The sequence below is a fragment of the Alosa sapidissima genome, chromosome 24 (genome assembly GCF_018492685.1).
Source record: "Alosa sapidissima isolate fAloSap1 chromosome 24, fAloSap1.pri, whole genome shotgun sequence".
Lineage (NCBI taxonomy): Eukaryota > Metazoa > Chordata > Actinopteri > Clupeiformes > Clupeidae > Alosa > Alosa sapidissima.
The window spans coordinates 6,244,845-6,269,767 of NC_055980.1; the positions used below are offsets into that span (position 1 = coordinate 6,244,845).

General features: G+C 42.6%; 1 protein-coding gene across 6 annotated transcripts in view; it reads right to left on the reverse strand.

Annotated features, from left to right (window-relative positions):
- The window catches only part of znf385c (zinc finger protein 385C), a 166,851-nt gene that overhangs the window by 82,790 nt on the left and 59,138 nt on the right, over positions 1-24,923 (reverse strand). The window contains exon 1 of one of the 6 annotated variants that reach the window (XM_042083903.1): positions 14,486-14,536. The exons of the other annotated variants lie outside the window; for them this stretch is intronic. Coding sequence (XP_041939837.1) covers positions 14,486-14,516 — 31 coding nt within the window. The 5' untranslated portion in view covers positions 14,517-14,536. Of the gene's footprint in view, positions 1-14,485; positions 14,537-24,923 lie in introns of those variants that run through there. 6 annotated transcript variants of the gene reach the window in all.

Consider the following 24,923-nt stretch of genomic DNA (forward strand, 5'->3'; position numbering starts at 1 on the left):
AAGGACACCTTATATGACCTGTGAAAGATCTATGAAGACACAGAACATGTCACACGGCTAATAAACACTCTTTCCTTTTACAAGAAAGCGTCTAACATGTTTTAAACACATTCAAAGTCTTAAACACATCTCTTCTAAAATGTTGTAATGCATGTGGTATTAACCAGGGACATTCATTGTTGTTTTGTCAAGGTTCAGGCTAAAACCAGCAACAAAGGAGCAATGAAAGGCTGGTCTTCAAGTAGGCTTAGAGAAGCATATGTGTGTTTAGGTATTGTATGATCATACTGGAGTAGTAGATTGATGCTTGTTTTTTATCTACAAGTATCATAATCACATAAACAAACATCTGCCATGGAGTGTTTTGACAAAGACAATGACATACATTACAAGAAGGTGTCTGTGTCATGAGATACAACATGTATATGACTATACACACAAGGAGTGCAGAAGGTTGTGGAACACACAAAACAACACACTGCTCTCAGGAGGCTATTTAAACAATCACAATCTGATATCTCTTAAGTTGTTCTTGTTCCTGGCACAACTTCCATTAAATTGTTCCAGAACACATAGAGACACAAACTGAGCACTAACACTAAAGCCCCTGACCCCAGTGACATGCTTCTGAGAAACGGCTGCGGCCCTCCGCGGCGGACCCAGACACTGAGCCTTCTTTTGTGCGTCCTGATGACTGTATTAAAATGCATTTGTCCCTTTACTGCCACTAACAGCTGTGGGAAGGCCTCCTGTCATCGCCCAGGGTTTACTGGGACATTCTGCAGGGGCGATTAACAGGGCTGGGGTGCCAGGATACACTCACTCACATACACATACACATACACATACACATACACATACACATACACAATACAATCACACATACACATACACATACACATACTGTACACATACAGTACACATACAATCACACATACACATACACATACACATACACATACACATACACATGCAATCACACATACACATACACATACACATACACATGCAATCACACATACACATACACATACACATACAATCACACATACACATACACATGCAATCACATATACACATACACATACACATACAGTACTGTACACATACATTACACATACACATACACATACACATACACATATACATACACATACACATACACATAAACATACACATGCAATCACAAATACACATACACATACACATACTGTACACATACTGTACAGTACACATACACATACACATACACATACACATACACATACACATACAACACACATACACATACAATACACATACAATTACACATACAATACACATACACATGCAATCACACATACACATACACATACACATACACATACACATGCAATCACACATACAATACACATACACATGCACTCACACATACACTTATGTACACATACACATACACATGCAATCACATATACACACATACATACACACACTCTCACACACACACACACACACACACACACAAACCAAAATACTTAGAAACTGAATTCGTAAAATGTACAAATGCTCTGACACTCTCAGTCTAACATCCTCATAACATATCATTTTTGTGTCTCTCTTTGGCACACACTCTTCGCCCTGTTGATATTTTTGTTTTATGACTGCGCTGGCCTCCTCGGGCTGGATTAAGCCCTGAAGGCTGCGGGGCACTTTTACACAGAGCCCTGTGGCACGCCGGCCCATTTTACCCCAACACAAATTAATTACGGACTTAACCACCAAATTAGATGATTAATCCCCTTTCGTGAGGCAGCGTTTGAAACGGGCCAGCCCACACCTCCCACCTGACCACACCACCCCCACACCACTATCGCCAGAGTTGCTGCTGCTCCTCGTCCAACCACTGACCTTGGAATGGAGCCTAGATACTCACCAGTCCACATACACACAAACACATACTGACAGAATCAGAGACACATGCAGTGTTTACACATACAGATTAGGGCTTTGACTCCGAACTTCGTTGTTCGAATATAATTCGATTATTTTAAAAATATTCGAACAAATTTTAGGGATCTCTTAATATTCGAACCTGTAGCCTATTGAGATAATTTCTATAAATGTATTTGGTTGTAAACATTGTTTTCAATTCAGATTCCGAGGTTTTTTTTTGAGCCCAGTGAAGTAAAATCGCGAGCTCATTAGCAAGGCTATTATTGGTCATCTGGGCTCCTGTAGGTGACGTTAGCATCCTGGCTGGTTCGTGCTTAGTGAGCTCACACATAGACATAATAGACACTTTTATTTTAAACTTAACCTTCCTCTGATTTTAATCACCTCAGTTATCAATCAAAGCAAACAGGGAAAAGAAATGGCAACACAATCATGAAAAACACTCAAATACATAAATGTGCAGATAAGTCTGAATGAAAAGCTGCACTGGTTGAAGCCTGGAAATATTGTAAACAAAGTAGGCTAACATTAGCTTAATTTGCTAGTTTATCATAGTTTGGTTATACTATTCAGTTTCCCTACGTGTGTTTAAGTTTCAAATGAATACTTTTTCTCCTTTGGGACAGGCCCGTTTGAGTCTTGGAAAATACTTTTCTATTTGCATCGGGATTGAGATGATTAGAACTTAGCAGTCAATTGACCTGTCGCTAAGCTCCGCCCCCCATTGTTACCGTGTGAAAACTCGGACAAACAAACCAGACTTGATTAGAAATACATTGTGGTAAATGGCAGCTGACAGTATATGAAAGCAGGCTTTGAGGACGTTTTGGTCGATAAAGGATTTACTTTCCTCCAGAAGCTATCAAAAGGGACTTAATTATGCTATGGAGGGGTGTATTCAAAACTTTAAAATACATACAAGGTGACAAGCAGTTGTGGCGAGTAGCCGTGCAAATCACCGTGCAAAAACCACTGACGTTAATGCTAGCTAGCTAGCTAGTGGAAGATTGATACTAAGATATGTTAGGTTACGTTAATATTTAATGTAGAATAAAAAAAGTAAGTAAGAATATAGTAGTTGGTTAATGAGCATTTTCATCTTGGGATTTAACAGGGAACCTGTGCCTGTGTTGTTGGCTTAGTAGCTACATTATGTCGAGCTGTTGCAAACGCGACAGACGTCCTGTAGGCTACTGTTGATGAAAATACCCTGTTTTCTAGCCTCTCGGGGTACCGGCTATCAGTATTTCATGTCTCCCATGCAAAACGTTTGACCATGGTTATCCGTCAGGGTTTTTTGAGTTAATAAACTCCATAAATAACCATTAATTTGTAATTTTATGCCTCCTCCCTGTTGTGTCCTATGGAGTTGTCCGAGCTGATGTCAGAGTCCCGTTGAGGCTGGACTGTCATTGGCTCATCAGCGTTCTAAGGGTGGCGCTTAGCGACAGGTCAATTTGAATGCAACAGTTTTGAACAAATTCGTGCAGCGTGCTAATTATGCTAACCGGATTTAATAGCAATTTAGCCAGTCGTCTTACACGATTAATGTTTGGATTACATATGCATGCTGAGGAGGGATGCGCCTGTTGAGAGGGAGAGAGAAAGAGTGCACGGGGCAAGGAGAGTCTGTGTTGAGGTAGGCCTACTTCTATCGCCTACTCTGGTAGAGTTTCACATACTACAATGCAAGATATATTTAGCCTATTTATTTATGGACAACGTAAGGCAGGAGGTGTGTGTTGCTTTTAATTATGAATGTTCTATCGAACTTATTTTTTATTGATATCGATTACATGTCTATTGCGATACATATTGCTATCGTTTTATCGCCCGGCCCTATGCTAAATAATAACAATTTTAACACACGCATAAATACTCAGCCTTTCGTGCACGTAGTCTATTGACATTGACTGATACACTGCCCTCTGGTGGACAGAACATATAGAACTTAGGTTTGATACCAATATCGGTCTTACTGAAGACATTTAATGGTTAAAATATTATTAATACATATTCGAATATATTCAAATTTTAATATTAATAAACAAACGAACTTCGAATATGATTTTTGGGCAAAAGTCAAAGCCCTAATACAGATACACACACACACACACAGACACACACAGACACACACACACACACACAGATAGAGAGAGAGAGAAAAAGACACAGACAGACTGAGAGAGTGAGAGAGAGACCAAGAGAGAGCATGTGTACACACACATACATACACACACACAGATGCACATAAAAAGAGAGAAAGAGAAAGAGAGATCAAATGTACTTATACAAACATACACACAGCTAGAGAGAGAAAGAGAGATGTACACACACACTCATGGAAAGACAGAAAAGTAGGCTGCATGGGTAAGTAATAAGCATTGGCTCTGGAATGGGGAAAAAACACCCTTCATAAGGAATGACATCTAAACTCAATGCTCCATGCCACTCTCAAAGCTAAATACACAGGGCTCATAAATAGACAAAACACAGTCTTGTTTATAACTGACACACTCAGTATGTGTGTGTGTGTGTGTGTGTGTGTGTGTGTGTGTGTGTGTGTGTCGTTTCTCTGAAAATTATATACTGACATTCATTGTTTCTTAATGTCTGAGTCTCTGTTTATGCCCATAAGTCTCTGTATCTCTCTCTCTCTCTCTCTCTCTCTCTCTCTGTGTGTGTGTGTGTACTCTTGCTTGTTGCTTGTTTGTGTGATTATGTTTGTGCCCACATGCACGAGTGTCTTGAAAATTACATAGTGCGCGTCAGTGTCTCTAAGGAGATGACACATGGGCTCAGATGGGCCTGCTCACACTGCTCCCCTATGCAAGTCAAAGGCTGGGCAGCGCTCTCTCTCTCTTTGTGCCACTGTGCGACAGCACTGCCAGTGCCATGTCTGTCGAGGGCTAATTTGTGATTCGTGAACAGACCATTTCTGAGTTATGAAAGGAAAATGGAGAAGGATTGTGTGTGTACAGTATGTGTGTGTATTCAACTTTCGTGACGCACATATTCAATGACTTTAGCCCATAGGGTGTATCTGTCTAGACCCTCCTACAGACAACTCTATAGAGGTATGTGTACTGTAGAATAAAGAATGAACATGACAAATGGAAAATGTAAAAAATAGCAGTTGCTATGAAGGACCCATTAACTATCAGCCCCTGAATATCAGTCTATCAGTCTTTACTGCTAGAACTCATATTTTGATATATTTTTGGGCATTTTAGCCTTGGATGAACATCACGGTGAAGAGTGGACAGAAGATGAGTGGGCTCAGAATGGAACCTCAGGTCAGACTCGAACTGTAACACCCCCCCCCCCCCACACACACACACACACACACACACACACACATCCCACACCCTTCGCCCAAGGGCCTCATAAAGTAGAAAAGAGCAAAATAAAGAATACAACTCAAAGTTGTGGTGTGATTTGAAATAGAGGGAAGGAAAAGAGAGAAGCACAAAGTAAAGGATTGACTGCATGTGTGACAGAGAGAGAGAAAGAGAGGAGATAAAGGGAGAGGAATAAAGATAGAGTGGATTGAATGATGGCTCTCTGAGGGGCTGTGCAACTCTGTTTTTATGGCTGAATGTGAAAGTGAGATTAGACCATAGTAGTGTGTGTGTGTGTGTGTGTGTGTGTGTGTGTGTGTGGCTAAGGGCACAGTGTACAGTGTAAGTGTCTCTGACTATCTGACTGTGTGTGTTTGAAAGAGAGAGACAGCGAGAGAGTGAGACAGAAAGGGAGTGTGTGTGCTTCTGTGGATGAGATAGTAATGTGTGTGTGTGTGTGTGTGTGTGTGTGTGTCTGTATGCTGTCATGGATAAGGTAGTAACCTGTAATGTGTAGTAACCTGTAACCTGTATGTGTGTCCGCGCACTTGTATGTGTGTGTGTGTGCGTTCCCATGGCAGAAAAAGTAACACAGCGTCTTCCTAGAATCCTGTGCACATATACACTTAGCTGCAAAACGCAGAAGAGGTAACCCAAGACAGCGCCTGTCCCCACTTGATGACATCATGGCACTAGTGTGCCACTGGAACATATTTGTGCCACCACCAACTGTCTCCAACATTCAACATGCACAGCCAAATCAGAGCAGTCACTACGTCAAACAGACGGAGAGGGACAGGGAGAGATAGAGAGAGAGACAGAGATAGAGAGAGTGATAGAGAGAGAGAGAGAGACAGAGTATGGGTGGGAGAAGATAAGGGTGGGGGGTGGCAGAGAGAGAGAGATCTGAATAGCCGTCCTGTATTCAGTCCTCTTCGAGATTTTTTTCCTTAATCTCAATCTCCAAGGCAGCGTCCTAATAACCTACTGTGCACTATTATCTAGTGCCCTAAAAGAAACAGGACGCTATTCTCTAGTGCCCTTTAAAAAAGGGAGCGTGGCACCATTTAGAAGCCACCCGGTGCGCCTGGAAAACTCATCCATCCTGACACACCTGCCTCCAAGTACCTGCTGTACGAAGTCTTCGTAAACCACTTTGGTCCCGACAGACCGGCTTCAGCTCTGTCTCATCCCCTATCCTTTATCCTTTATCTGAATAAACCATATCGTTTGTGCATGGTCATGTTGGCCTACACGCGGGGCTCAGTTTGGGTACGCATTGTGGCATTATTAAGGGATTAAAGGGACATCTCTGCCAGAGCGTGACCTTGCAGACCTGAAGGCCGATATGGTGAACAACACCGCGGCGCAGCAGGGCCCAGCTTAGAAAGAGTTGCTTTTGGCCGCCAGCGGACGGGAGCGAGAGCAGAAAGCGGATCTCCGATGTCACAATGACTCCACGGCAACATAAACAGACACGCTCAGAGGAAGGGAAGAAGGGAGGGAGACACTGACCAACTGACCAGAGAGACCGAGTTGTCTCACACACACACACACAAACATTTTAATTCTTTTTTTTGGATGGCAAGTATAATAGGTAACACTTTACTTGACAGTATCGACATAAGAGTGACATGACACTGCCATGAACACATGACACTGTCATGACACATGAACTCTAACCCAAAACCTAACCTCTAACCCTAATCCTGACCCCAACCCTAACTCTAACCCTAACCCTAACTTGTTATGACAAAAACCGAATGACACTTAATGACAGAAGCATTATGTAATAAACGTTTATGACTTGTTTATGACACGTTCATGACAGTGTCATGTCACTCTTATGTCGGTACTGTCAAGTAAAGTATAACCGTATAATACATATCATGGCAGGATACACAGACAAGCAGACAGACACACAGCAAACAAATGGATGGAGAATGCACGGCAAATGCACAACAAAAATGGTTAAAAAAAATTAAAAAGAGCCCTGTTGTTCACACACACACACACACACACACACACACACACACACACACACACACTCAAAGACATGATTTGACCAGATTATAGCTCATTTAATGTCATTAAGAATTAAACACTATGCATAAGGAGCAAGAGATGGAGCAGGCCAAAGAGCAGAACCTGAATAGAATGAGGCACATCATGCCGTAGCCTAATTAGTCCTTTACAGGACACAGACTATCACAGATGCACACACACACACACACACACACACCAGAGTTTCCGCTAGACAAAAATGGTGCCGGCAGAGGTTTCGTTTTCCGGACATTTTGATGATATGCCGGTCAAATATCCTATTATCGCTTCTTAATTAGTCAAATTGAGGAAAACTGGAGACAGGCTATGTAGCTTAAAGAATGACATAATCAGGTTGTATAGAATGCAACATGTTCATTAGCCTAACTTAAACATGCCTAACAAGATCTAGCCAGTATATTTTCATGGACAGCAAGAGTCCGCTTTGTTCGTGGTTTTAAAAAGGCTACGTTGTTTGTTGCTGCTACCCACGTTCTCCATCTCCACCATCTCCATTGGTGACTGTTTACTTACACAGATGTGCACACACAAGAATGAGCGCTCACACCACTACCCCCTAATGCTATGCCTCTTTATTTGATAACAATAAATTAAGAAATGTTTCCTATTCTGGGAAATGTTTAGTTTCTTTTTCTTTCGGCCGCTAGCCTAGAAATCTAGACGCGCCCCTAGCGGCAGCAAATTACATTTTTACACAAGCCTCTCCGTTGGCTTGTGAGCTCCAGAAATCGAAACTTAATCAGGCCAATGAAATCGTGTATAGAGTCGTTAGGTGGGCTTAACATAATGATTGATGGCAGAGTTCCAACGGTTTGGCTTGAATTCCCTGCTACTTGAAAACAAATAAGATGGATGTTGCTGTTGGCGAACAGTGCGACACGAGTTAAGCTTTTATTAAGTTGGCAAACGTTTGAACTAGCCAACTAGCTCCGCTGATGGGAAACACATGGGACTCATAGCGCTGCCGCTGTCCTATTGCGTGCAGAGGGAATTTGAAAGACAACTGATTATCCCGCCCCTCGGACTGAGCACTGCGAATGGTGAGTGCCCAGACCCTACATTTTAATGTGGGTCTGGCTCGTCAGGCTATTCGGCCGCGGTAATTGTGCCAGAAATTATCCGCGGACCAGCAATCTCCTCCACGAGGAGGCCCTAACCCTGCAGATCATAGACAGAGAACGCATAGGCCTACTGTATGCTTTGAGTAAAGAACACTTTGCATGTCCAGTGTACACGGAGAATGACAGTGTGGAGGGGCCGCACTCCCCGCAACTCCCAATGTCACTGATTCCAACAGATAGGCTACGCCCGACACTTCTGCTGGTGGTGGTGGATTTGACCGGAAATCTGAGGCTTCAGACGTTATCAATGTATCATCATCCATCGCGTCTGGCCTCTAAAACTTTTAAGGCTAGCCTGCCTGGGCCTGGCCATGTTTGAACCGCCTCACTCATTTGTTTGTTGTTTAACATGGACGTTTTAAGCGTGCGCTTCCTATTTGAAATGCAGGCTATGCGTGTTGTTTAATAGCTTACTTTTCAAACGGTAGAGCCTGTTCATTTAAAAACATAGCCAGAGGACATATAATATAGCCTTACATATTAGGCTAAGGCTTATTCTGAAGTTCAGATTGCGTTAGGGGACGGGATTATTAGCCAATTTCAATCGGACAATTTGCCCGGAGAGATTTAATTTTGTCGGACATTTCATTTTTTTTTTCGGCCAATGTCCGGTAATTACCGGACAATGGAAACTCTGACACACACACACACACATAACAGTCTGTGTCTTGGTGATATTTTGAGCCATTGTAGGATGTGCGAGGGATCTATGTAAAGAGGTCACTGTCTAAAGACCACTGTGAGTCATTATGCATGGGCTATATACAGCCCTGCCCTCTGCCCCGTACACACACACACACACACACTTGCTGAACGGGATCATATACTAAGGTCAAGGAAAAAATTACGCCAATGTTCATGTGTGTCTGTATGAATGTTTAAGTGTAAAAGTTTTGACAGAGAGGAAAGGATAAACGTTTTTATACAAGTATTTACCTAGTAAATTCATGGTACAACCTTCACTATTACCCACAAACTCAACTAGAACCAAATAAACTACAGTACTAGTATTTCTACACTCTATCCTGAGTCCTGATTGCGTACTTTCCATGAAAGTAGACAAGAACGAAAAAAATCAGTTTCATTCAGCTCATTCAGCTGATGTGTAGATGTAGATGTGTGTGTGTGTGTGTGTGTGTGTGTGTGTGTGTGTGTCTGTGTATTTGTGTAACAAAGTGTGTGTCTGTGAGTGTTTGTGACTGTGTGTGCGTGTTTGTATGTGTCTTTGTGTGACAAAGTGTGTGTATGTGTGCGTGTATGTGTGTTTGTTTGAGTTCATGTGTAATAGCTTGGGCAGACGGGACTATGATTGTGGAAAGCTCTAAGTGGCACAGCTGGCAGAGTCCTGTGCCAAACTCAGCCCGCAGTTTGGTGGCACTGGCGAGAGCAGTGCAGGTGGGGGAGTGTGTGGGAGTCTGAGCATGTGTGTGTGTGTGTGTGTGTGTGTGTGTGTGTGTGAGCTCTGAAATACCATTGAGAACCTAGGATACAAATCCCAGCTCATTGTGTTAGTGTTTGGTAGCCTAGGTCATGTACATAGGTTGGCGGTCCGTGGACTTTGCATTGGGGGACTATATAAAACAAAGGCCAAGCAGCTGGAAAAGTACTGTTCCTGATCAGCAGCTATAGGACGCATGTTTATTTGAAAGAGACAATGTTTCCTACACCCTTTAACCTGTAAAAACTCATGATGGATTGCTGAACTGCTCTATTGGATTATATACTGTACAACATTTTAATCCTAATGTAACTGATGTTATTTGAGTGGAATCAAACAAAGTATGTGTGTGTGTGTGTGTGTGTGTGTGTGTGTGTGTGTGTGTGTGTGTGTGTGTTTGACTGGTAACCAGCAGTCCGCCCCTTCGAGTGAATCTGAGCATCTCCCACCTGTCCCCTCCACCTCACCGGGCCTTTCAGCAGGCAGATCCAAATGCACAAGATCCTGCCATCCTTTAATAGCACCACATCACACCACACCACACCACACACACACACACACACACACACACACACACACACACACACACACACACACACACACACACACACACTTGATCTGTCAGGTTTTTTAAGTGCTGCCTGCCACGGCTGATATGTTTATTTGGCGGGAAAGAGAGACGGAGAGTGGCTGCAGAAGAGACCTGTTTATGGGCTGGCTGGGTGTTCGTTTCCACGGCGAGCCTGGGTGCAACTGATTAAAGGACACTGAGTGTAAATAACTCTAGCACATGAGAAAGTTCCCATGAACACCACCTTTAGAGAAAGGCCTTGAACCCACAGAGGTGTACATACACAGACACACACACACACACACACACACACACACACACACACACTTGCATGGAATGCACACACACACACATACACACACACACACACGCACACACACACACATGCATAGACACCCACACACTCGAACACACTTGTTTGAGTGCATGATTGATGAAGTGTGAGCAGCAGCTGTCCAACCAGTCCTCCAACAAAATAACCCTTAATGGCGCACACACACACACACACACACACACACACACACACACACACAGACATTCACTCACACAATACATAACCACATACATGCACACAAACATGCACGCACGCGCATTCCTGCATACCGTAAAACTTCAAATAATCGCCGAGTCCCTAAGAGACGCCTGTCTCTTTTAAACGCCTGGCGTGGCTACAGGTTTGGGTTAAAGGCCGGTCTCCAGTAGAGGCCTGGTCTGTTTTTTAGTTTCGAGTTGTATTTAATGTTCTAAAACCCGTCAGATCGTCTGTTTAAAGATTCACAATGACACAAAACCGTTACAGAAAGGAGGTTACAGCAGTGTGAATTAGATGTTCAGTGTTTCCCACAGAATTGAATTCTATTTGTGGTGGCAAGTTTGCAGAATTAATTTGAATGCAACAGTTTTTAACAAATTAGCGAGGCGTGGTTATGATGCTAACTAGATTTAAGCACAATTTTTAGTACAACCTGGAAAATCATTGTGTGGTGGTCAATGTTGATATTGTGGTGGGCCGCCACAAATAAGTCAATGTATGGGAAACACTGGATGTTGCACGTCGTTACAAGCCGTCGCAAAGAATTCACATGTCTGGTCACCAGGCGCGCCTGCAGGTGTACGTCCGTACGCACTGTGTGTACAATCAGGCTCAACAACAAGAGAAAATTTCCCTGTGTGTGTGTAATGTGTATTCACACCAAATTGGCCCACCATACCTTCCCAACTATGCACAGTATCCCATTAGCTGCCATCAGGCTATTTACAATTTTCTATTACGTAACTTAGTGAACACTTATCAAAATTAACACGCACATTTTGTTTGAGCAGGAGACACAATACGCATGCAGGCACGTAGGCTACTTATTTCTTTTACTCGGCTATCTATCTATATACTGTATGGTTATCAGCACACAATGTTGAGCTAATTCACTAATTCAATACTCATGATGGATCACAAGTTTAAACAACAGAAAGTATGGAGGCAGCAAAGCTAGAGGATTTATTCCAGATGGGCAAGAACAAGGTAGGCAATTGGTGTGCTTGTCAGAACGTTAGACTGCATTACAGCTGTTTAAAGCCAGACGTCAAGAACAAAACAAGGTGACTTTAGCCTGTATAGGGCTGTATCAAGTTGTCCAAATGAATAGGTCATAGTAGACGTTGTTGTTGTATTATTGCATGTGGATGTTGTTATGCTATGTAGGCAAATTTTTTGCTGACCAATGCACGACTAAACCGGGAAACGGACAAATATTGTCCACGCGTATTTTATTTTTTTTGCGGGGGGGGGGGGCGATGGGTCAGGTGTGCGTACCATAGCATTCATTCCTGCAGGCGCCCCTGCTGGTCACAGTTGCAAGGTTTTAGAATGTTGCATCAAGTTGCTGCTCATCTCGTTGCGAATCTTGGGTGTGATTTGGGCTTAAGTATGGCGCAGACTGCGCACGTTAGGATAAGATGGCATTAAAAGACTGCGGTGGGGAAAAGCTAGAGTTCCAAATTGTATAACTTTTTTTCCAATATGAACTATGCCTATATGTCCGACTTCGTCATCGTTCAATTCATCCCTTGTGTTTGCGGATAGGCCGATGGTAAGCTTGTTTTTATGCTGGCAACAAAACCATCTATGGGACTGGTGTGTGTGTGCAGTTTTTATTGATGAGTCGGAGTGGCAAGTGCTGCGCATAGTTGCAGTGGAATGTGGCTGCCCAGGGCATTATAAAACTTCTCACTCTTAGACCTACTCATACACGGCGGTGAAATGGCGTATTTAGCTGTCTAAATTCGAATCATATGCTCGGGGAGAAATCGTCGGACATCCATGATTATTTTGTTATTCAGCACCCCTGGTCAAAAATATGTTCCCGTGCGCCTGGAAGTAGGCTATGATTTGAATGTAGACTGTTGTCAAATTTGGCAAATACAAAACGGGAGAAACAGTATGGTTCATGCTCTCTCATGCTGTTTCATTCCTGCCGAAAAGGAGGGAGAATGAAACATTAAGCACGTTCCACTTTTGCATAAATAATTCCTGAACGGTTTTGGTCAGGGCTGATAATGCAACTGTATTTGACAAAGGACCGATATAGGCTATTTGATTAAACTGCTCTATTGGATTATATACTGTACAACAGGCAGGCTATTTAATTAAAACGTGTTTCATCTGTTCTGGCTATCCCCGCTATTTGGATCTTACTGTATCTCACTCAATGAACAACATCTCAACACTAAATGAATGATGATCCGTAATTGTCATCAGATAGCCTAGTCATATAGGTAGACATTCAGTGTGTTTGATATAATTAATTCGATAATATTTTCCATCTTTGCAGAGGAAAAGTTTTGTGTAAAGGGAATTAAAGGCCTGTCTCATATAGACGCCTGTCTCTAATACTAGCCGGTGCAGTTTGGCGACTTGGGAAAATAAAAGCCTGGGCTATTATTTGGAGTTTTACGGTATTTCGCGCCTGTCACTCAAAGAGCACTTCATTAATCAAAGGCCAACACTGTCTGTTGGCTGGATTTACACCTTGCGGGGTCATGTATAGAAGAACACACACACAATCTGAGAACAATCACACACACATACACACACGCAATAGGAAAACACACACGAAAACCAACACATAGACACAAATGCCCCCATTTAACCTGTGAACCCTGGCCTATAGCGACGGTCCCTTTGGGAGAGGAGGCCTGCTGTGACACTATGTCACGCTTGCTGGGCTGAGTGTGACTGGGGGGGGGGGCAGAAATAGGAAAGAAGAGATGAGGGAAAGGGAGAGAAGGAAAGGGGAGAGGAGAGGAGAAAAGGAGAGAGGAGGGGGAGGGGGAGGGGGAGAGGAGGGGAGAGGAGAGGGGAGGAGGGGAGATGAGACGAGAGAAGGGGATCATTACTTGAGGCTGCAAACTCGCCAACGTGCAAATGGAGCAGTCTGCTGAGGAGACAAGTCCTGCCGGAGGGTAACAGAATTCGTCCTCAAGGCTGATACCGATTTAGAAGGGGGGAGGGGGGGGACGAGAGAAACCGTAGACAGAGAGTAGGAGAGCGTGCAGTAAGGTGTTAGTGAAGTGGATGTAAAAAAAATAAAAAGAAGAGAAAAATAAAGAAAGAGAGAACCAACTGGAAAAGGAAAGCTAGACAGACAGACAGACTGACAGAGAGAGAGAGAGAGAGAGAGAGAGAGAGAGAGAGAGAGATAATGCACTGGTACAGTAAAATCTACACAGAGAAGAGGTTTATAGAGACTGGCCAAAGCTACTGTAGAAATAAAGAACATGTCCATTGAAGAGGCTCCACATGAAAGAGAAAGTGAAGAAAAGTTCAACAGATCAAACCAGCCAAAGGGAAAGCTTGACAGACAGAGCCAGGAATTTACAGAAAAAGTTACTGTGAACACTTTCCTGTAAGAAAGAGACACAGAAGATAGCCACATGCAGCCACATTTATATAGAGAGAAAGAGGACACAGACACAGAGGAGGCTACTGTAAGATTTCTGTATGGAAGGAAACAGCACATACCAAGAGAGAGTGAAGTACACTGACAGGGCATATAATATAGCCGGGGGCAAAGAAATGATGGGAGGACCTTTAAGATACAAAAAGAAACACAGATACAGTCAAATCTACAGAAAGGGTAGGAGGGTGAGGAAGTTACTGAGAAGGCTCTGATAGAAACAGCCAGGGGCGGGTAGAGTACTGAAAATCTATACTCAAGGAAAAGTATGATTACTCCCTTAAAAATGTGCTCAAGTAAAAGTGAAAATGTACATCAGGGTTGTGCAAAATTCCAAAATTGAATTGAAACTGGCTATTCAATTCCAATTAAATTCTTGAATTTCACTTGCATTTCAATTGAGGTAGCAAACAGGAAGCAGAATTGCAATTCGAATTTTGCACAACCCTGAGTACATAGTTAATAAAGTACTCAAAGCACAAGTTACGTTCCATTTTTTATATTTTAAAGCTGTGCAGGACAGTGTAAAGTAGCCAATACAGGCAAAACAGCACTTGTACTTTTTTAATTAGGCAAAGCAGGTTCAGTGGGTCAATCAAACATAAGAATTGCCTATATAGCTCTATTAGGCATAAGATGGTTGTCAAGGGTTACTCCCACTATCTACCCCTCACTCCACCTATACCCTTCTCTCCGTTTCCCTATCTCAGAATAGGCACATTAAATACCCTTACAGTAATTTCCTGTGTATTAGTCACATTGTGTATAAGCCGCAGGACAGTGTTTTATGCAAGTTAAAAAAAACAAAACCCTATTAACACCATATTAACTGCCGCTGTGTATTAACCTCATAGTAAAATCAATGTATAAACCTCGGCTAATAGTTGGGAAATTATATAAATTGCAAACGACCTACCTGTAACAACTATGTGGAAATACTTTGTAAATGTTGATCTAAGAGCAGCTGTCAAAAAGGTTTTCTTATTGGTAGCCTTGATGCAAATGCAGAAGATGTGGTGTTTCCGACCAACAACCTCCTTGTCTGAAAGTTCTCGCTCAACAATACAATGTGTTTTTAAATAGGTTTATGTCTGTGAGGATGCCTGTGAGCTCTGCTATGTAGCTAGCCATCGCGTGTAAGCAGGTGCTCTCAGCTGCTGTTTGGGCTTACTGTAGTCATCATCGGTCTGTATCATTGTCTAATGAGAACTTTTTTTTTTTTTCTCTGAGGCAACACATCGGTATCTGCTTAGACGTGCTTCTGGCTCTCTCTCCCTGCCGATTTAGGGCTAATTTGTAACGAAGGAAATAGGAAAATGTAGTTGAGTAAAAAGCAGATTACTGGCTCACAAACTTACTTGAGTAATGAGTAGAAGTACAGATTTAGAAAGGAATATGAAGAGGTCTTGTTACAAGTAGCTGTGTTACTACCATAGGGTTACTACCCACCCAGCAGAAACAGCAGGCACATAGATTCAGACAAATTTACTGAGAGAAGGGTACAGCACTGTAGCCACAGAACACACAGGGTGCTTGCCCTTTTCCCAAATACAAATTCACATTTTTCCAAACTGATTGTTAAGTAAAGTAGACCTCTCCTTTTTGATAGTTTTGTAAGACAAGTGTGTTTGTGTTTTACCTGTGCCCTTTGATATTGTCTTACTGTATTGAACATACAGGTCTTGAAAACAACAATTTATATTCCATACTTTTTATTATTTTCCATACTTGTCCTAGAACTTGCACTTTCACAACCACCCTGTACAGCTAACAGTAAAATTGAAAGAGAGAAGTGGGTGGCATAGAGACCACAGAGACTACTACAGTAGCGACAAATAGGACAAGATGTCCACTGAAGGGCCTACACAGCCTCCTCACAGCCTGACTGATAATCGCTGGGCCACTTGAGTCCCCTCAGCTGTACAGAGCGCCACCAGCGAGCCTGGACGGGAGCCAGTGGGAGAGGCAGAGGCAGAAGGCAGAAGGCAGGCTGTAGGTGTTGCTATTCATGAGAGTCCACAGGCAGCTCGACATGCAAAGCGACAAGACAGAGCCCGCCACCTCATTATCTAAAAAGCACTTGGTCAGCTTCCAGAGCCCAGGTGGAAAATGGAAAATGGTGGAGGGAGGAGAGAGATAAAGAGAGAGATCCAATGGAGATATATATATATACACTGACTCTCTCTCTCTCTCTCTATAGAGAGAGAGAGAGAGAGAGAGAAATGAGATGAGATTGAGCATGGGTATGGTAAGAATGGACTAAGTAAAAGGATGACAGAGAGAAAGAGTGAATGGATGACAGAGACAGTGGATAAGGACTGTAGTTAAATACTGTGTGTGTGTGTGTGTTTCTGTGTGTGTGTGTGTGTGTGTGTGTGTGTGTGTGTGTGTGTGTGTGTGTGTGTGTGTGTGTGTGTGTGTGTGTGAGAGAGAGAGAGAATGATTGAGGGAGAGATAGTGATGAAGAGCATGCTTGTGATGGAGAGAGTGAGTGTAAAAGAGGGGGGGAAAAAAGGGAATAAATTGAAGAAGAGTGACAGAAACAATTGAGTGAGTGAGTGAGTGAGTGTGAGAGAGAGAGAGATGCTGATAACAAGAGAGAGAGGAGAGAGAGCATGAGAGATCAACAGAGAGAAAGAGGGAGGGGGTTAACTAAGGGTAGAAGGGCAGTACAACACACATAAACGGAGTGATTTATGCAGAGAGGAATCAAAGTGCCAGGTAGAAGAAGATAAAAAAGACAAGAGCAAAGAAGACTGGCAAAGAAAAAAGAGAGTGATGGAGAGAGAGATGTGGAGAAAGGAGTGAGAAATAATGACAGAGGAGAAAGGACAGGAGGAGTCTGTAAAGAGCCTTTTGAAACCCATTTCACTCTGTCATCTCTTTGTGCTGCTAATAATGACTGCCTCAGATGGGGGGAAATTATGGAATTCACATCTTCTGAGGAAACCATTCAGATCTGCATTAATTCAAACAATTAGTTTGCTTCTACTGAGCCTTTGAAAAGGATGGAACAAGAAGAGCAGACTCAACATGTTATCAGGACAAAGGTGAAATATTAAAAAAATGCATTCATCCAAAATAACTTCCATCATGAAGAACGTGCCAAAAGGGACGACGACGACGAGTATTATTTTGACAACAGTATGATGACAACAGCAGTGTACAAGGGACGTGTATTTGAAATGTGAAGGTTTAAAGTTCAAGGCAACATCTTCCATATGAGCTTTCCATATGAACTCTGACCTCTAGATGTCTTGTCAATCAAACCCCCACCCCATGTCTTATAACTTACACCTTCACATCTATGTCAAGGTTCTGAATTCAGCAAAGTACATTTGTGTTGCTTTACTGCACTGCTCTTGATAGTCGTCCCTAGCTTTATGCCCACCGGCTGTTTCTTGCTGTAAATGGCATTGTCCATCAGCTGGATTGCTAGACCATTCCAGATTCATAGGAAAAGATAAGGTTCAACAACCATTAGAGAAGCGCTCAGGCCAGTGAACAGCTGTGAGGATACATACCCTGTGCCTGTACCATTTCACCATCATCATACAAGAAGAAAGAACGCAACATGTCTCCCGTACCATGCCAGTGGTGTCACCTCAACACCATTTATTTACCCTCACTTTAGATGATTCAATTTATTAACTGAATCGACAAAAATGAGCAAAGTCAAATTTGACAAATATAACTCATATGGCCAACTAAATTACCATCGGGAGCCTGAGCCCCACTGACTGCCACATGGGTAAGAATCACGCCAGCCTGCTTAAGCCATTTGTCCTTCACCCTGGTCCCAATAGAGCTGCTGCGTTTCGGCCACTCGAGTCACTCTCTTGGCGCGGACGACGTCACAGAGCCACATTCCGTCTGTGCTCTCACAGCCCAGCAGAGTAACCGCACCGGAAAACACTGGGTACTCACTCACTCACTCACTCGCTCATAAAGCACCCAAAAATACAGCCAGAGACAAAGGCTGGAATAAAACAGAGTAAGGAGAAGAAGAACAATAAAAACCCTAACCCTAACCCTAACACCACCACAGCACAACAGATCATATTTTTTTTTAATAAATGGAGGAAGGATGAGGGCAGAATGTGAAAGATGGGCAGGCCATTATAAAGAGTGACAGGACGGGAGGGAGAGGGAGAGAGGGAAAGAGTATCCTCCTCTAACTATGACTCTCTAACCACAGTGAGGAGGCAGATGCTAAAAGCATGAGAGAGAGAGAGACAATAAGGAAAATAGGGAGAGAAAAAGATAGAATGTTTGAGAGAGAATGGCGAGAGAAAAAAATGTTAGAGAGAGAGGAAGAGAGAGGTCATGGAGAGCTTGCTTCTCTAACCACAGGCAAGGGGCAGCACAGTGCATCTGTTAGACTATCAGCCATCTGGAGCAGTCCAAACACATACTCAATCACACACACACACACACACACACACACACACACACTCTCTCTCTCTCTCTTTCTTTCTGTCTCTCTCTCTCTCTCTCTCTCTCACACACACACACACACACACACACACACACACACACACACACACACACACACACACAGAGAGAGAGAAACAACAGTCCAACAGAGTCGTGTGGAGGCAAGACGAGAGGAATTAAGAGGGGGGAAAACAGGGCTAGAGGGTGTGGGTGGGGACCCATAAGAGAAAATGTCTGTCCATTTTAATACAGTGATCTCAGGTTCATAAAAGGTTGTTGATATTTGAGCTAAAGAGTCAATTATATTACAGCCCTTCCTGTTCTGTTGAATGGCTGCTTGTTTATGTAATTATTTATGGCACGGTCCAAGCCACTATGTTTGGTTGCCATTTACCAAGGATTGTGTGCAACCACCAGAATTGTCATTACATTTAACAGACCTTCACTGAATCAAACAAAAAAATATATAACCTATATATAACCTTGCATATAATCTTGCATATAATCTTGCATAATGAAGAGCATTATGCCATTCCAGTGTAAAACGTACATATAAGCTCTTTATAAGTGTGATTCCCATAAATGTTCTGGCCTATTGGAAGTTGACTCAGCTACTGAGGTAGGCAGAGATCAATAAGACATGAGGAGAATGGGAGGAGGAGGATGGAGGGGAAAGAGACAGCGAATGAACAAAATAACGCATTCTACAAATCAGAGAGCTGTGGGGTGTGAGAAGAGAAACAGAAAAGACTGAACCAATGGAAGTGAGGAATGAAATTAGAGGAGTGGACAATATGAAGGAGGAAAACAAAGGACAGAAAACCAAAAGGATGAGTGGAGAGTGGAATAGACAATTTTCATGCCTGACATGACAATAAAGTCTATTGTATTCTAGTCTATTCTAATAGACAATGAACGATTGCATGAGATTAAGGAGGAGAGGAGTGAAGAGAAGGAGAGAGTGCTAAAGGAGGAGGGGGAGAAGGCTTTTCCTGTTGATTTTGTTTTGCAATGCTCTGCACACTGGATGCCACATGCTGGAATAATTGCACAAAATAGCCCCTACAGCCAGAGCTCTGAGCGCATTGAGATGGAAATGTGTGCTTTTCAGAGCAATCATCTGCTCTACACACACAGACACACACACACACACACACACACATACACACACACACACACACACACACACACACACACACACACACACACACACACACCCACCCCCACACACACACACACACACACCCACCCACACACACACACACCCAGAGTGATTTAAAAGAACATACACATGCTCACAGACACACAGTGATACACACACACATGCATGTAGTGTGCACAAACACACAAAAACCTACTACTTACACACATGCACGCACACACAGGAAGTGGCAATGCACACACACTGTACACACACTGTACACACACACACACACACACAGGCATAGCCCGGCTAACACAGTGTCACATTAAGTTACACAATGGCCCATTATGTCATTTAACTGAACACGTGCCACTTGTGTTCTGCTCAAAGGACAGCTGTTCCATCAAATGAACTTTCCTTATTCCCACTGTGCTGTTCTTCTAACAGCACACTGCAATCTCCACTCCCAGAAGCAACACACACACATCCTGTATTCAATTCAATGTTTCGTCCTCACAATGTTTTGTTTTCTGTTTTTGTTGGGATGTAAAGTGCACACAATGTCTTCAACCTTAAAGTCAATTCTTTGTTTTCAATCATAAACTTGCTGACAAAACAACAGCTTTACCATCTGAGCTTGGAGATGGATATGCATTAGCTTCATTTACTTCATGATGTTTAGTTGTAACTAATCTGATTAATGTGTAGAACTGCATCTCAGAGGTATAAAAAGGTGTATTTCCTGTTTCCTTTCTTTCATTTCCTTTCTGCACACATGATGTAGTAATATCATAAAGTACCTACAACTGTGGTGTAAAGTCTCATTCACATATACAGTGACTAGCAACAGACTATATGATGTTAATGTAATTCAGAGATTACAGGCCAAATAACCACAAGCGACATGTAATGTCACGTGACAAAGTAAAAAAACTTGGAGGTGAAAAGCCAATAGCCAAATATGTAACAAGGCTTTATAACATTATAAAAAATACCTTCAACCAATGTACCTGGTTTAACCAATGTATACCCAATCTCTTCAAATCAAACCCTACCACTGTCAGATCAGGGCCGTGGAATTCCTGGATGTAACCAACACACAACCAGCCTTCTCAAACCATGGCAATGTCCCATTGAGACCCTACAAATGTCAGAATCAACCACTTGCAAGTCTTACAAGTCTCCTCAAAGCATACCAATGGCACACAATGCCTGAATCCACCAAAAGTCTAAAGCTGATCTCTTTAAAGTATTTCAGTGATTGGATCATGACCCTGAAACGTCTGGATCTACTGCAGTCATGCACTGACCAGATAAGAACCTGCTCCTCTGACTGCCCCACCACCACCACCACACGGCCTTGTCCATTCAGCAGGGGGGGAGAAAGTGGACACCAGGGGGTCTGGAGACACCGGGTAACAACAAGACGTGACAACAAACAACCCTTTATTTAACCACCGCCGCTGCCGTGTTGTATTTCCATGACAGGCCAAGCCCCTCGCTTCAATTACACCGGAGGCTTATGGTTAGCTTTAGAGCCTTTCTTATCACGGCCTCTCAGACGAGACGAGCAGATCACTCCTTAATGCAGACCACAGGACTGGCCCAAGATAGCAAAGGAGAAACTACCCGATAAACTGAAGAAGAAAGAGAGGGGGGGGGCAGCATAAACTATTTTCATAGTCTTTCTTTCTTGGATGAAAAAAGTGAGATTCAGAAAGAATTCTATATTTTCAGGTCTTAGGTTCCGTTTCCGTACTAATACCATCAACATCTGAAATAAAATACACAACATGTGATATTGACAGTGATCACTGCTGAGGGTGTTAAATAAATAAATAAAATGTAAAATGTCATGAAATACAAAATGAGCCAATCTTATGACATATGTATATGTATAATTAATATGAAATGGCTGTCAATATGTCTCTCCACATCGACATGTACAGTACGTCATATTTATGACTGTATGTTGACATTTTTATATATACTCGGTAAACTTATTTAACCTGTCAATCATTGCCTAATAAAGACTACTGCCATATAAACACATTCACCACACACACACACACACACATACACACACACACACTCCCTTTGAGCTATGGATAGGATTGCATTTGAAGTCAATCCTGTGCTGTAAATTTATGTTGTCCACTCCACTAGCTAAAGGTTATCTAAACAGCCCCACTCTACCTCGAAGAATCTCCCACTGACTGAAAAAATTACCATCAATTTATACTTCATTACGATAATTTGTGTACATCCAAAAATAAAATAAACCACAGATGCAGCTAAGCTGTTTCGATTTATCATACTTCGATCCCATTATTTTATTTGATCTGGTATTGACCCCTGGATTTTCGGCTTTAAGGGGGAAGGACACTCCTTTCTATACATACAGAGGCTATAAGCCCTCAAAGCCAGTTAGGGCTTCTACCATCCTTTCATTGCAACTTTCCTTCTTCTCTCTCTCAAACACTTTTTAACAAGGTATTATAGGCAGGCATGCACGCACACACACACGCACGCACACTCTCTCTCTCTCTCTCTCTCTCTCTCTCTCTTTCTCTCTCTCTCTCTAACAAGGCATCCTTGGCGTGCCCAGCTCTCTCTCTTCCTCCCTCTCTCTCTCTCTCTCTCTCTCTCTCTCTCTCTCTCTCTCTCTCTCTCTCTTTAACAAGACATCATTGATGCACCCAGCATGTGTGACATTTGGAAGTGCAGCTCTCCGATCTCCGCGCGGACTTTGCGATGTAATCTAAAACGTTTTCCATCACATTTCGACTCACATCCAGCCTTAATCCCACCTGATTAACATGCCGACGGAGTAACACCTGCCGGACCGGTGTTCAGGAAAACAGCTGCTGCTGCTGACGGATCAGGGCCATTTGGGGGCCAGATCTCAACCACACCTAGGACCACTCTGCCAGCGCTTCTCTAGCTGCGTTTCCAACTTTCTAGAGAAAATGTCAACAGATACTCCCAGCTAGTGTGGTGTACTGTACAAAAATTATATTTGTTGTAATTTTATTGGCTGAGTTGAACTGACAAACATATATTTTGATCTAACTGTTGTTCATAACTCCTCCATTGACTAGTAAAGGCACCCTTTTTAATCTGCCTTAGACAGAGGATGGAAACACACACACACACACACACACACACACACACACACACACACACACACACACACACACACACACACACACGCACATATCTTTCTTTGGCCAAATTTCCATGAATACACTTACAGTAAAATAAGCAAATGAGACGGTTGGAAACCGAGCCACTGAGCCACTGTCTCCTTCCTCCACCTCCTCCCTTTCTTTTCATTCCTCTCCTTAGTAACTCATTTATCTTTCATTTTCTGAGATGCCTTTTTTTATTTCCAATTTAAATTAACTTTACTGGTATGACAACTCACTTTGTTTTGTCAAATCATTTCTAATTATACTGTATTTATCTCTCTCCCTCTCTCTCCTACCACACTTTCACACACTATGGGCACTGTGTTCACCTGCACAAGGACTACTTGTATTTCCCCCCCCTCTCTCTGTGAGTATGAGCTCTGTGCATTCTGTTAGTGTGTGTGTGTGTGTGTGTGTGTACATGTTTTCTGTGTATGTGTGTGTGTGTATGCAGAGTGTGTGTGTGTGTGTGTGTGTGTGTGTGTGTGTGTGCTTGTGTGTATGCCAGTGTGTTTTCGCTGTGTGTGTGTGTGTGTGTGTGTGTGTGTGTGTGTGTGTGTGTGTGTGTGTGTGTGTGTGTGTGTGCGAGTGTGTGCATGTGTGTGTGCGTGCCAGTGTTTGTGTGTATTTTATGAGTGCTGTATGTATCAAGAGTAACTGCTTTGGCCCGTAACTGGATCTGCCTGCTGTGGGGGCCTTGGCGGGCCTGAAAGGGAGGATTTACTTTAAACTGAGGCTAGACAGGGCACCTTGAATAAGAGGATTCAGCTGCAACCTGAGACACCACAGAAGCAGCAGCATATCTTTTTAAAGGAGCAGAATTCCCCCACCCTAGTACCCTCGCAAGAATAACACTCTTACTCAAGGAGACCATAGAGGGCTTTTTTTAAACGCTGAGATACCCATCAAAGCCTACAATGTACACTATTGGACATATAGTCAGCTATGTTCCTAATAATCTTAATTTATCAAATCCTTCATCCTGACTTATTATCATACCATATGAGGCGGATAAAGGGCATTTAGTCCATGTCATGGTTTGGGAGTATCTGAGTGCAAAACTAAAGGAAGAAATAAATCTTCAATCAGAGGATCTGTATACTGGGTTTCCTGGTTGCAAAACAAGCTTTAAAAATGTGTGAGCTCCCTTTTTCAACATCTCCAAATGAAGACACGTGGAGTGCTTGGGAAAATTTGTTTGGTTAAACTGCATTTTGTGAATTTGATGCATTAAACATAATACCGAGCATTCACAATTTTGCAGAACTGCTGTTTTTTATGCAACAAAATGTTTTAAGCATTTCCTTTTAAACTAGAACTAACCATCTCACATGGAAATTATTTTCGCCTCATACTGCATTTGACAAACTGCACACATGACATCTATCCTGCCTGCCACTCCTGGTGCATCCAAGTGTTCTAACTTGGTTAGTGTTTGCTCTGGCAGACAGACCCAGTCAAAGGGCCAAGTCTGCATGTGGTGCAGCCCCTGTGATCTGAGGCAAAGAACATTTGATCCAATAAGGTTTGGACTCCAGTGGCATCTTACAAGTACTCCATGTTTGTTTACAAACACTGTTTTGTTTTGTGGTAACTGCTGGATAGATAACAAGATGTTTACGTCGTCAACAGGGGCCTAAAACTACCATACAGCTACAGTATGACTAGTTTAACTTCACTGTGTTGCATTTTAGAAGTCATCCTGGTTCATCCTTATTTTGATCTACTCAA